We start from the raw sequence: 14,883 nt of genomic DNA, 5'->3' as shown, positions 1-14,883 counted from the left end.
AGTTGGAAGTGAAACTCATCAGTTGGGCTAGCAGCTCAGTTAAACGGTTCATATTAAAATGGCCATTAACCGAGTTGAGCTGAAATCTACAGTGACTGTATTCTGTTTCTCTATAGATTCTATATACGCCACTATCAGATACACTCTTGCACTGTGCTGGGAATCGGTTCAATTACAAAGAACAGCATAGTGTCCAGCTGGATTTTCAGACATGTTGCAGATCAGGTTGGAACGATCTCTCACTCTTATTCCCTCTGGTTAATCTGGACTCTCCAGATGGGCCAGACCCAGAGTTAGTGGTCAGGGGGATGGTGGGCACTGTCCAGTTCATTCTCCTGTCCTTGTCCTGTTTCCAGACTCGCACTCCCTGTGGTATTTCTTCACTCTCACGATGGGACAGACCCAGATGCCGGAGTTTGTGGCTGTGGGAATGGTGGACGATATCCAGGTGGAATACTACGACAGCGAGATTGGGAAGATCATCTCTTGACGACACTGGCATCCAGGCTCCGAGGTCGAGGAAGCCACGAACAAGGTTCATTCTATGTGGAGTTTGCATGTTCTCCCAGGGACTGCATAGGATTTTTCGGTCTGGTCCAGTTTCCTCCCCATCCTGGTAGCCTGGTTATATTATCACACTGACTTTCCCTCAGACGCCACAGGCCACAGTTTGGAAAGGGATATTTGCAGAGGTGCCTGATCTGTGCGTTGCAGGTCAACGGACCTACCAGGCAGTGGCTGGCTGTGAGTTGGGCGATGACGGTACGGCCCGAAACGAGAGCTGGGACGCTTACGATGACCAGGATGTGATGGTCTACAACATGAAGAGCCACAGCTGGACTCTGCTCATCCCACAAGTAGTCATTGATATGGCACGGCTGCAGGCCACTAAGTTCTTGACAGAGAATTTCTACCAGCCACTGTGTGGCCGGATCCTGAAGAGCTACCTGCTGCAGGAGAGGAACAGGCTGATGAGGAGAGGACAGCTCTTTAGTCTATGTGTATTTCCTCTACAAGTGGCCAGAAACATCCTGAGCTGTTTCCACACTGTAGCACTCTCCCAATGTTGGTGTACTGTCCATCAATTCCCTAATGGAGTGATGATGTTGCTACATTTTTTTTCCGGTTTCTTTGCTGGAATGTGTTATTCTGGTGGGCACTGTGCTTTATTCACAGAATGCTTGGAATTCTAATTGAATGGTTGGCAAAGTTTACACAGTTCTGTGCTTGGATTTGGAATAGTTAATATCATAATTATTGCTACTGTGGTTTGGGTCAGTGAGCAACAGACAGCAGAATGACCCAGATAGTGGGCACCCCTTTATTTGCATGGCTGTGGCCACACATAGAGGTCAGTGGTATCAGGGCATTAGGGATGTGTAAAAGACCAGTAACAGCTGCCAGTGCGTTTGCTGTAATCAGTGTCCTGTATTTTTCTCTCTTTTCTTTACAACTCAGCATCAGGGCTTAAAGGCAATGTGAAATATAACTGGTAACTGATACAGGGAAGCCAAGGTAGGAGTCATATGATGACAAAACTAGTTACAGTTCATGCATTAAAATAATGCAAGTTTTTTTTCTGTACAGCAGAAAGGACAGTTAAAGAAACCTGCAAGCAAGACATTGTGGTAGTCACTGCCTGATGACATAAAAGATCAACTTTCTACGTAAAATACTGTTACTCTTTATTCCCACATGTTGCAGTGAAGCCCAAGGTCAGGGTCTTTCAGAAGAAATCTGGGGTCTCTGGGGGGACAGAAGTGGTCTGCCTGGCCACTGGCTTCTACCCCCGGGCCGTGGAGGTGACCGTGCTGAGAGACGGGCATCCCATCCCAGAGCAGGAGCTGAGAGGGGGGAAGGTGTTGCACAACGGAGACGGGACCTACCAGCTGAGGAAGAGCCTGAGAGTCAGTGAGGAGGAGCAGAGCGAGAGACGCAACTATCCCTGCAGGGTCCAGCACAGCGGTCTGGACAACAAGATGGAGGTGAACTGGGGTGAGTGAGAGAGAGACCTATCCCGGTCTGGTGATCAGTGCTCTCCTGCACTGTCAGTCTCCTGGATGACTGGGACTTTGGCACAAACTCTCAAGACCTCCACTGCCAGGCCAGACCAGCAGGATGTCCTGAGAGACGCACTGGTGTGTGGACTGTGATCAAACCTTCAGAATAAGAGCTATGTGAACAAGTAACACAGGAGAGTGAACTACTGGAGCTGAGAATCAGCCAGGAATCAATTTGTTTCGGTGTCGATGTGCGGTAAAAAATGCACGACACTTCTCACAGAAATAGAAGACGATGTGTGAGAGAGATTCTCCGCAGTTGGATCTCTGTCCCTAAAGACAGAACAGACATTCAGCTGTTGGGCTCAGCTCTGCAGGTTCTTGTTTGACATTGTGACAACCCGGGTGTATATACCAATTCAGCCTCATTCTAGAATGAGCACAGAAAACACTGGATACTAAATCACACACAACGAAACAGACACATACTGTACTCTCATCAAGAGCTCAGTCGTCCCTCTACAGTGTTGACAGATCCAGAGCCCGACGTGAACACTGGGCTCATCGCTGGGGTGGTGATCGGGGTTCTGACTGTGGCTCTGCTGCTGCTCGTTTCTGCCTTTGTCCTCTGGAGGAAGAAACGACAAGGAGAGAGAGGTGAGAAGATCAATATGGACAGCAGACATAAGAGATAGGAGACAGGGTGAGACAGGAGAAAATGAAAAAAAAAATTTTGGGGGGAATTTCTGTTGGATCTGCAATTAAGTTGTTGCAATGTATCTGAGTTGCTTATTATTATACGCAGGTGGGGTTTCATCTGACAGTCCATTAGCTACAACACAGCTCAGATTAGAGCACTTCACTGCTGTCTCACTAACACTGATCTGTGATTTGACATCCTAGGAGCCCAGAGTCCCGGCTGTATGAGCACTGAGGTCAGATACACTGCAGCCCAGGATGACTGTGATGAGTCCTGACAGTGGGAGGCCTCTCTGACTGTAGGAATGTTATGACATATAATGTAACTATTGTACAATTGCCCGGCAACACAGCTGCCAGCTTGTTGCTGTAAGATAAACACAATAAGTTGTGGGAATGGGGAACAAGCTGCCCAGCCATGTGGTGCAAGACCATAGCCCGGCTTCTGTCAAGACACAACTGGAGGAGGTCCTCTAATCAGGATAGAAGGCTCTTCTCTACACAAAGGGTGGTGGAAGTGTGGAACAAGCTGCCCAGCTAGTTCTCTCTGGGCTTCTGTGTGACCTTCTGACCTCTCCTGTTGTGTCTTGCAGGAAAAGAACAGAGCGACACTTTTTCCAACAGCTCTGGTCCCTGAAGAAGCTGTACAGACAAGGCGAAAAACTCTACATTGTATGGGCAGAGATGTCACAAGGCCTACATTATTTTTTAAGGATTTTTTTTTAAATATTAGATATTTTTCATAAGTAAAATGCATCTGACCGGACTGTATTTCCCTATGGAACAGGACATAGAGCACAGGCAGGACAGCGGCAGGAAACCCACTGGAGAATGAAGGTCTGCGTGTTGTACAAGGTGTACTGACACTGTTTGGTCACCGGGAGGCACTGCAGGGGATGCCAATTCAACACCACCGGCCCTGAGCCCCATGATCCAGGTGTCGCTGGTTCGAGCCCGGGTCTTGTTATGAGCCCCTTAAAAGCAAAGGCTTTAGGGGGTAAAGAGCTATGAATCTGATCACCTAAATTCTTAATTACTGATGTGCATAATTAGGCATTTTTACCCTCCTGGTAAGGTCTATGATCAGCAGATGAGACTGCAGGAAAAATCCTGCAGGATTGTGTCTGTGACACCCTGGATAGCTAACCTCTTTTATACTCTTTTAAACTTAATACTCTTTTATATCTTAAGCTAATCTGTATTCTGCTATACATGGGTGTATTCTATAGATGGCTATATCCTATTGATGTACTGGATTACCTCCTGTTACAGCCCAGGTACTATTGGAACTGAGGTGCTATAGCACTTGATTCTCATTGGGCCACCGCTCAACTCTACAGGTTTTTAAACCATGAAGCCTTGATTACAGTATTATAGGAACAAGTAATAGGTCTATTCCATGCTGAAAAGAAAAGAAAGAAAACACATCGTTTGGGCCGTTGAGCCTTCTGACACGTGAAGAAGGCTCCACGGCCCAAACGATGTGTTTTCTTTCTTCTCTTTTCAGCATGGAATAGACCTATTACTTGTTCCTTTGCAGCCTACACATGCTGATGCAGCTACCCACCTGAACTACTACAGTATTATAGGGTCTGTTTTCAACTTGTAACCTAATTAGAGTCTTAGTTTAAGCTAATTAGACTCTAAGTCTCAGTATTATATTTAAGAAAGTCAATAAAAGCTCTGATTCTCTGCATCACTGGCTTGGTGCGTTGTCGTTATTGAAAAGACAAGAGTTCTGGGGAAGCCCAGGGTTCGACCCAATGAGCTGATCAATACAGCTGATCAGAAGAAAGTGTCAAGATGGGTCCTTTGTCTTCACAAAGACCAGTAGCTCTGTAACGCAGCCAAAACCAGCAGCCATTTCACTCTGCAATTCACAACTGGCAACCCACTGAAGCTCCGCAGGTGTGAGTCTGGTCAGTGCCTAGATGGGAGACCTCCTGGGAAAAACTAAGGCTGCTGCTGGAAGAGGTGTAAGTGGGGCCAGCAGAGGATGCTCACCCTGCAGCCCATGTGGGTCCTAATGCCCCAGTAAAGTGATGGGGACAATATACTGTAAACAGGCACTGTCCTTCAGATGAGATGTAAAACCGAGGTCCTGACTCTCTGTGGTCATTAAAGATTCCAGGGTGTTTCTTGAAAGGAGCAGGGGTGTAACCCTGGCATCCTGGCCAAATTTCCCATTGGCCGCTTACCAATCATGGCCTCCTATTAATCACCATCTATGACCTGGCTTCATCACTCTGCTCTCCTCCCCACTGATAGCTGGTGTGGGATTCCCCATTACCTGTGAGCGCTTTAAGTGGAGTGTCCAGAAAAGCATTTCTTATTATTATTACTGAACTTGAAGGTACTAATATGTACTTCTGTGCCTGCAGGCCTTGTGGGTTTTATGAGAAATTGGTCCCGCTGAATAAAAAGAGGCTGTTTTGAGAAACAGGATGCAGAGCGGTTGCTAAACAAGGTGAGGATGCAGCTGTTGAGCCGTTGAGCCAGTTACGTCAGAAACACGCATTGCTGGGCAGGGAGCCCGCTCTCGGCTCCACAGCGACCCCCAGTGGACAGAGAGGTAAGGTGAAACCCCAGTCCGGCTTGAAGAGGATGACGGGATGCTCAGGAAGACACCTTGCGTGACGGAGAGTTTTTCCTCAGGTTTTAACAGAACGTCAAATAATACAAAGGAGAAAAGTGATCCAAAAAGGCAAGTGAAAATAAAAACACACAAAACACTATTCTGCCAGAGGTAATGAAAAATCTGAATACAATAACTTAAGATTTTTACATACATCAGATGTGTTATTTTTACCATTTTTAAAGGAGTTCAAGTAATATTTTGCATTTCTGTCTTACACGCCTTAAAGCATGGAGAAGTTTTAGACCATTTTGTATTGCAAATGTGATATTTACCTGTTATTAATAACACATTAATTGGAAAAAAACATTTTCTTTTCCATATTATAGCTCACAAAGTATAAGAACTATGTTGTTATAAGAACTAATAACTATAACACCTAATAACATATCAATGTCCTTACATCTGGCATTCACATTTAAATGCTTAAAGATAAAGCTTTACTAAATCTATCTAAACAACTTTGTATATATATAAACAGCTCAAAATAAATGTCAGAGTTCTTTTCCTTGCCTTACATAAATCATCTTATTCATAAAACCTAGGACGAGTTTTAAATGTGATTTATTTTACCTTGTTTGTAAGGCAGTATAAGTCAGAAGTTGTCCAAACTAATTCCCAGATAATGTTTTAAACAGTGTTCCCAGAAGATACACAGGGAGGATTGAAGGAGTGTTGACATGGATTCTTTATGTGGTTATTGTTGTCGTTTTGTCTTCTTTTCCATACCTTCCAAAAATACATTAATTGTAAAATCTGGAATACTGACAGTTAAAAATTTACTTTGAAGAAACTCCCAGCTTTCTCAGGGATCAAAGACTGGAACCTGTCCAAAAATTCAGTGGATTGAAATTGGGAATCACTTTGCATAGAGAATTATTGTTTTGAATATATTGTAATGGAAAGTTACTGAAGAAAAGTTTTATCCTAAAAATGTCGTGCACGGGCAGAGCTGTGTTGTAAAAGCAGTTGGATTCTATGAACAAAGTGAGATTGTACCTCAGCGAGTCAAGGGCACAGGATGTTCTAAGAATATGTATATCTCTGCCCCAGCAAAAAAGGCAGATACAAAACTGCACGTACAGTAGCTGTCTTCTCTGTCCTTCAAGGCTGCCTGTCTTTGTATTACAAACCAACTATAATGAAGTAAGAAAGTTGAGGTGTTGCATCAGCAAAGTGTATAAAATAAGGGACCTTTCTCTATTTTACTTTGAAATCAGCTCCCACTTGCTGCACAGACTAGTGGTTGCTGTCTTTCCCTATTACGCAATATGAATAAATGCCTTACTGAGTGAATGAGAACACCTCTCCTGGCTCTTCTTTGATAAAGATTCCACGACAATATAGTTTCTAATTTCAGTTGATTTTGAAAGTTATATTTTAGTTACAAAATTCTAATATGTTCAAATTCAGTTCTCGTCCTACTTTACTACAGAGAATCAAGAAGGTCTTTGTGCTGATACTTGCTTTGGCGCTGATACTCTGCTTTGGCGATCTGGTCAATGCGGTTAGCACAACGTTTTGTTTTTCAATGTCTTTCGATTACGGTTTGACTTCCAGCTTTCGTCTCTGTGTGCGCGAAGTTCACACTCGGCGTGTTCGCGTGAGTCTTGGTGAAAGAAACGCGCATTGTGAAATTCACACATCACAGCTCTTTTGGAGATCGGAAGTTCTCAGTATAAGAGCAGCCAGAACTCGCTTGGAATATTTTCCCTGTATCATTGGCCGGGGGTATTTTTTTAAACAGACCTGTGGGCCCCATTGGTCCATAAAAATGTTGAATAGTTTGTGAACCAATGATTGGTTAGATGCAATGGTTTCGCAGTTCAAATTTATTTTAGCGGATGCATTGGGTGATCTCGGGTACAAGTTTACAGTAGCCGGCCTCAAAATGTGCGGTAGAAAATATGATAGTGGGGCACAAGAACGAAAAGCACAGCGGTAAAAAGAGCAGTGTGAGCAGGATCGACATAAAAAGATCCCCAGATTGACTGGTTATTTCAAGTTTGCTGAGCCTGACCCCCATCCTGGGTTTGCGGCTAACATTGCAGCCAGTGCTACAACAACCGCGGTTGAGAAGTTAGCTGCAGCGAGCTCTGGCCGAGGCGCAGTCTACATCCACGCCGCTCATGAGGACGAGCAGCTCCCGCAACGGAGTCACAGGAACACGAGTCAGAGGCAGAGCCGTCCGAAACGCCACCATCTCCACAAGACCCACGAGCCGTGTCTGGGCCGCCGCCATGGCTGTTGCACCTGCTGCCGTGGAGCTAACAGAGGCCGAAACACCCGCTCCCGCTTCCTAAAGCTCGGACCCAGCATGCTGGGGTAAAATAGATTTAGGCCATACGTGGCTAAATTGGGTCCAAAATCGTGTCAAAACCTATTTTTTGCGGCTTTGCAGCATCAGAAAGACAACATAAGAGGTATTTCTCTAAAACCCTCTTCAAAAGAAAACTCAGAAATGACGAGTAAATTATCTGGGGACAGTGATAAGGTCAGTCCGGACTGACCATAGGCTATAGAGACTGGAAAAGAGCAGCTGCACGCTTGGCTGAACACGAAGTGTCGGAGAGCCCTAGGAAGGCTATGGTTGTATACGTTATGCACTGGGCTGATAATGGTCTAATAGATTCAGAACTAAAGACAGTTCGACAACGAATATGAGTATTGGACTAAAATCTTGAAAAGGGTGGTTACAGTGGTGAAGTTTTTAGCAGAGCAAGGGCTGCCTTTACAAATAATTGCTACAATACATAGAATACAGTGTATACAATACATTGGTAATCGTTAAATAATTCCTAGAATCCATTTTGTGAGATAATGCAAAACGATTTCAAATTTACAAAAAATATATCTAACGTTAAATGTAATGATTGAGGGGTATTTCCTAGTGCACTAATAAAAAAAATAATGCTCAGATGTAAGCTATTTTACATTTATTTTAGAGGAGTTAGAACTCATTTTCTGTAACCAAATGTTTTTCACTTTAACAATGATTAGTAGCTTATGTTGATCGAGGAAAGCCTGGAATTGCAGTGTGAAAGATGACATAACTTGATCTCTTTGTAGCCAGAGCACAGGGCAGACCTGGCAGATCTGGCCATGTACAGAACATTTCTTCACTCATAGATTTCAAAACAATTTGGGTGCCATATCAGCCAACTACTCACGTAATTCATTCAGTAAAATTAACTGATTATTTTCCATCTTATAGGTTTTTACAGTCAGTGAACAGAACTTTTGCTAGTCCTATATATATAATATTTTAAGTGATGACTCGAAACACCCCAACATGTTCCTTATCAAATTACTGAAATAAAAACATCAAACACTTCCATTAGAAGTCATTTTCAGTGATGCATAATAACACAGGTACTTATGAATGAGAATGGAATATGAAATGGAATTGTTGGATATCTTAGAACAAAACACCATTACAGGTTAGGGTGTGTGTTTAAACCATGTAGTCTTCATTCATATAGGAAGAAACAGTTTTCAGGTTAATATTTGTCTTTTAAAAAGGAACTAATATGAATTATAGGAATTAATATCAAGTCTTGCTATTTCACAATGTTTCAAAGGTGAATCACCTAAATAGATTTACTGTATATAGATATAAAACCCATATATATACAGTATAGGCTACTATAATATATACAGAATTTTAACTGAACAAAATGTTACAATCTTTTTGCATTCAGCTATAAATTTATTTCCCTTTTAAACCTACAAAACTGTGTGCATTATTCTCAAATTAATTCCAAATAGAACGTGAATATAGTCTGAAGATGTTACATAACAGTGCCCACCTACGACCAGACAAAACTACAGCAAGTGATTGTAAGAAACATGCCAGACACCGGAAGCAGTTTTTTAATAATCCATTTCCAATAAAATATTTGTACCATAACATTTCAGTCCCTTTCTTTCGACGTAATTACAAAAACTGCAGACCCTTAAAAACATAAAAATGACCTCTCCACGGAAATGATCTTTGCAGTAAAAAAAGTGATACCCTATTATGTTACTAAAGGAAAATCACTTTACAATAAATAAGCATAACCTGTCTGTTCCCCCGGTTTAAAAGAGTGATGCAAACATGATCATCCAACTGTATATACCTGCAAGACATTGTACTTTGTGAAATGTTAAGCTGTGAACCTGAAATCAGTGAACACCTGTTCCTTCAGAAATCAAAGCACTTTTCCAAAACACACAGCCGAATTAGTCTTCATTTATTAATTGCACCTTAATTAACCCAGGCGATTTGTTTTACTGTCGAAATTACCAGTCTTCTTTTGGAGATTTGAGAGCCAGTGTCCTACAGATCTCCATGGTCATGATTGTGTTTAAATCTGAGCTCAGACTTGTGACTCTGAAAGGATGTCCCTGGAGTCGAGAGCAGTACTGTTGGACATGCACACCCACCCCACGTGGGCTGAAGATGGTCTTTATTCTTCTGTCGTCACCACAGGCTAGTATGGCCCAAATCACAAGGTGGACGCCTTTATGCACTTCTTACCCTACTTAACTCTGAAAAGGGATGCTTCTTTTTCTGCAATGATTTAAAAGGCACTACAGAGCCTTGCTCTGCAGAAGGGCCGCCCTGCTGCTTCGACAGCTGACCTCCGTGAGATCCGTGCTCTGTTCATGTCAGCTCAGTACAAGTTGGAGTTGGACTGCTTCTCCAGAAAGCGCCACTTGAGCATTGTCAGCGCTCCCGGCAGTGACAGCGGTCATGACAGCACACGTGGACTTGCGATTCACCAGCACAGAGGGCGAGAAACGCGTGTCCCGAACAAAGAAAAGAGTCCGAAGTGAAAAGGGAAAGCCTGGGGCACCTCCTGCTGATAGCTCCAGAAAGAACTGACAGCAGCAGAGCGTTTATGCTCCAAGCACTAACCAGGCAGGAGCTTGCTTACCTGAAACAACTGCTCCGCTACTGCCATGCACAAGCCCCATGTAAGTGATGTGAATGAATAGCGCTTTACAATGCAGTGCATTTCAATCAGAGAACAGGAGAGACTTGTTTACGCCAAGAGTGGTCAAAGTATGGAACAGTTTGCCAGGCCCGTTGCTGGAGTAGATATCCTGGCCTCGTGATGAGATCCTGGGCTCACTAAGAAGCTCCCGGTGGTTTGCAATCTTTATGTTATTTTGAGCTGCTTTGGAATTGACGAAAAGCTCGTCTTTGTCTCTCTGCACAGCCAAATTGCAAATTATCAGCAATTTGGTACGAGATGCCATGAAGGCACCAGAAATACATTGGAAACAAATGGCCTCTCTCTAGGGATCTTTAAGCAGTAGAGATACATGCGAAAAGAGGTGGCTTTTTTCCTCCCGGTTTTGAACCAGGGAAGCTTTCGCATGTTAGGCGAATGTGATAACCAGTACACTATGGAAAGCTGCGGGCACTGCTTTTGCTGCTGGCTCTTGTTGTGAATGCAAGGAGCTGTGTTTTTTTAATCTCACGCCATGCATCATTAACCAAAAGTGCCAGTGCATTTTTCATTATGTCACTTGAGCAGTGTGGGGGCTCCAGAGGGACTTGGAGGCACGAAGGGTCTAGTTTGCGTATCGGGCAGAGAAAAGGACGCATTACTTTAAGCAGGGGACACTGGAGAGAGGAACAAAGGGCACAATGACAACAGTGTTTCAGCTGCGCATGCAGGAGCTCTCCCACCGCCAGCTCTGGCCTTCGAGTGTTTCAGCATGAGCACACCCACCAAGAGGAGCGGTAGAGTGGTACAGGAATGCATGCGACGTCCAGGAAAGGATTAGCAACAGCACCGCACTGGGTGTCCAGGCATGAAAAAATTGCCACAATTTAGGTTCTGACATGTGGAGGTGTGAGGGGTTGCTGAGCCAGTTTGGACCAGACGTTGGGTGGAGGAGGGAGCAGGGAAGCAAACACCTGAAGTTCTGCACAATCACAGCTCTCTAACACCCCTAACATCTGCTCAATAATCTACTGAACATACCTGCCCTTCACAGAATCAGTGGAAAAGCCCCCGAGTGGGAGTAATGGAAGGCAAAAGAGCACAGCTCTCTAACGCCCCTAATCCCTAGTGGCTGACAGGAGGCACAAGAGATAGGGGTCTTCTCTTCCTCTCACGAACTGTGGGACACAGCAGACACACGGAAGGCTCTGCAGCGCCATTTTTGTAAAAATGCAGTTGTGTCGTATGACATAGTCCAGCTCCTTGCACCTCTGGGGCAGAAACGTCAGCCTCAGACGTTCCCACAGCCATGCCGGCTCGAAGTGGGGGGAGATTTTTCCCCAAACCACCTCAGAGACTGGCACCCTGAACTGTTCTGCCACAATCAGCCTGTGGAACACGCTGGTTGGGGCACCCCATTAGGTCCCCAGACTTAACCATCAACCACCAGTCACAGCTTCTCCAGCCAGCTGTCTGGGAGGCTGAGCTTGAGCTGCTCAAATTCCTGGCAGATCTTACTGCCAGACAGCTCATCGTCAACCTCCCGCACAGTGTCGACAATAGCCTGAGCAGGCAGAAAGCCGTCCTTTATTTTGTAAAAAAAGATCCATGTACTTAGACAATCCAACATCATAACAAAGTCTATTCCATCGATACCCAATCAGGGTGGTTGAGGAAAAGAGGCTGCTACAGCAGCTGGGCCCTCGTCTTCAGCATGTAGGAGACAGGCTGCAAGACGAACTCCCCCATGCCTGCAAGACTTCCCTGTAAAAGGGGGGCAGATGTTTCACAAGCCCTGGACTCATCAGAAGAGCCTTCCACCCCACGCCCCCACAGGTCTTGAGGTGACGCCCCATACAGATCTTCCAGACGCTATGATTATCCGTGTCAAGGAACCTCTTCAGCTTCAGGCTGACATCAGACAGCCCCAGCCCACCCCTGGAGACTTCTCCAATAACGGTGTTGTAGGCAACCCATGGAGGTTCCCCCCCGACACGAAGCATTTGCATTTGCATTTGAGGACTTTGCATTTGTGAAGGAGAAAAGAGCAGACCGAAATCTTCTATGTGATATTGTACGAGAGACTCAGACTTGTAACTTCTTCACTGGACCATGTGAGTCAAAACTGCTTAATATTGTATATGTTAATAGTCTGGATATGCATGCAAGGGAGAAATTCCTCTCTGTTGCACAGAAAAGTAGTGTGTCTCCCATATTGTGCTGGTTATGTCCTTTTCCCTCTTCTACATGGAATAGAACATAATCCTGTTCCATGAAGTAGTTGCAACTTTGCTTCTGTCTGCTCTTTTCTCATGGTTAAGTTTAAATTTTAAAGTTTGTGAGGAATTGCTTGTAGTGAATACCATCTAACACCAAATGTATACATAAAGCAGAATGTTTATTATTGAATTATGTGTTTCATTGAGTATAATCATTATAAGCGAACACAAGTGTAGTAATCAGCACCACAATCTGAATTAAGACTCAAAATTAAAATGTGTATGTCTGTTTCAGGTGATGTGGACACGCGCTGTTTGGATAGAGCAGGAGGGGGAGGTTGAGGTCCTGCCCTCAAACTGGGTGGAAGCCCGAAGAGAATATGTGTGGTGGCTGAATGATCCAAAGCAGGCCACAAAACTATACAAAGAGAAGGCCAACCCTAATAAAGATACAGATGCAGCCATTCAAAGTGCACGGTACAGACACGTACCGGAGGTAATTGGCTACGGCGTCACGCATCGTGACGCAAGATGACGCGGGGTACCGCGGTACGTGATTGGTTGACCGACAGGGGCACTCGTGGTCCGTTGGTCTGTTGTAGAAAGATTTACAGTAAACATCTTTACTGTGCCCGTTGTAGTATTGAATATTCATATGGAATTTTACCACTGAAGGGAAATCTTAGTAGCTGAGCATAAAAAGAATAGGAGCATACTGCAACATGTGTGAAGGCCATAAACGATATTAATTTTGGAACATAAACATACAGTATATGGCTGGTCTCGGTACTTTAAAGAAAACATACACGAAACATGGTTTCATTATGAACAGTATCGGTCTTGAGATATGTTTAACTAGATTTACAGTATTTGAGAGGTATGTCTTGACAATGATACTACGTAAATACTGCTCACGTATATGTTTCTAGGTTTATATTATGCATTTCATACGGTCAAATTACTTTTGAGCAACTGATAAGAAGCGCGAAACGGTATGCCCAGGGCGTTTTAGTTTTCGTTTTGTTTTAATGCAGTGCAGTGGATTGATTAGAGGTATCAAGTACATACAAGTCATTTTTTAAATGTTGTAGTTCGTCTTGTAAAAATGTTACGAGTACATCATCTGTCAACAATTACACAGGTTCTGTTTCCATATTGCGGATTTTGGTTACGTAATATTATTTTCTAATTTCACGTTGTGAATATATGATTTGGGCAAACAGAGCCGCAAAGAAGTACATTATGGGTTGTTGTTTGTTTTTTTTGCAGTTTTATCTAGAACAAGCGATGCTTAAACCTTTGTCTGATTCTTGTGAAACTATCCACACGACAGTTACCTAGGAGTTGACTTCAGTGATGTCACTGATGGGATGTTTCTAAAAATCCATCCACTGTAAAACGTCTTCTCCACTTGTCCTGCATATGTATTCGCTAATGAAGCTGTGTGTTCTGAGCCTGGTTCTCTACATTTCTGTATGAACCAGCTTAGAGGGCTAAAGACAGCTTGTGTTTAAATTGAGTATAAGGTAATTTATGCTTCTAAAGTCATGGTCAGCATTTATTATTGTACTGTGCTGTAAACTTCTTCTGTGCCTAATTACATTATTTTATAGCTTTATCAAATCTGTACATTGTCTGTCGATAATGTTTCTGTAGTGCTTTTTCAGCCCTCAGCATGTGACTGTGCTGGTGGCGCTGTGGGTTAGGTTCCTGACTTCCATTTCACATGGTCTGTGATTGAATCCTGTGGAACTATGACTATTTCTTAACAAACATTTCTTTGAAAAAATGAAACGTTTCCCTTGGTCAGAGATTAAATAAAACCTCACTCGCACCAAACAAATGTATATTTCGAAATATCATAACATGATCGAATTTAAGTCTTTTTAATAACAATGAATAGTCACCTATGTGTTACAAAATAAACATTTATATTGATTTGAATCGCGTTTTGATTTAAATCGTAAACGTGTGTTTAAATATATGTGTTTAAAGGCGATATACTGTATAAAAGCACTGATTCTTATGGAATGTGTTCCGCCGGGGATTCAAAAATTTTTTTTTTTTAATCACGTATCTAAAAGCAGTATAACTTTGTTCATGCACATCATTATACAGTATCTCATTTTGTATTTCTATAAAAAAAATTTGTTTGCCCAGCCACTATTGTTGTTATTGTTTTTATCCTGTAAAGCGCTTTGAGGAGCACAGCTTTCTCACCACTTAGATTACTTTTTGACACCATCCTTACACAAAGCAGAAACTGATTGTATTTTCCGATGACATACAAGTGCAAAGATTACAGATTTTAATCGTCTTTTTTCTGAACCAGGGAAAATCTGATCATGTTTCTCTATAACAATAATAAAAAAACTTTATTTTACATATCA

The 14,883-nt window shown here is 43.2% G+C and overlaps 2 protein-coding genes across 2 annotated transcripts in view; one reads left to right on the top strand and one right to left on the bottom strand.

The window, feature by feature from the left end:
* LOC148670361 (scavenger receptor cysteine-rich type 1 protein M130-like) overlaps window positions 1–14,883 on the bottom strand; it is a 204,528-nt gene that overhangs the window by 18,277 nt on the left and 171,368 nt on the right. The gene's annotated exons all lie outside the window — the stretch shown is intronic.
* On the top strand, window positions 392–3,336 carry LOC148670377 (BOLA class I histocompatibility antigen, alpha chain BL3-7-like). The gene is made up of 5 exons (XM_088632966.1): window positions 392–448; window positions 621–993; window positions 1,705–1,995; window positions 2,535–2,657; window positions 3,293–3,336. Exons 1-5 carry the CDS (start codon window positions 392–394, stop codon window positions 3,334–3,336), a joined length of 888 nt encoding a protein of 295 aa, XP_088489092.1.

The sequence above is a fragment of the Lepisosteus platostomus genome, chromosome 5 (assembly GCF_059453375.1).
Source record: "Lepisosteus platostomus isolate fLepPlt1 chromosome 5, fLepPlt1.hap1, whole genome shotgun sequence".
NCBI lineage: Eukaryota > Metazoa > Chordata > Actinopteri > Semionotiformes > Lepisosteidae > Lepisosteus > Lepisosteus platostomus.
This window is presented reverse-complemented; position numbering and strand designations above follow the sequence as displayed.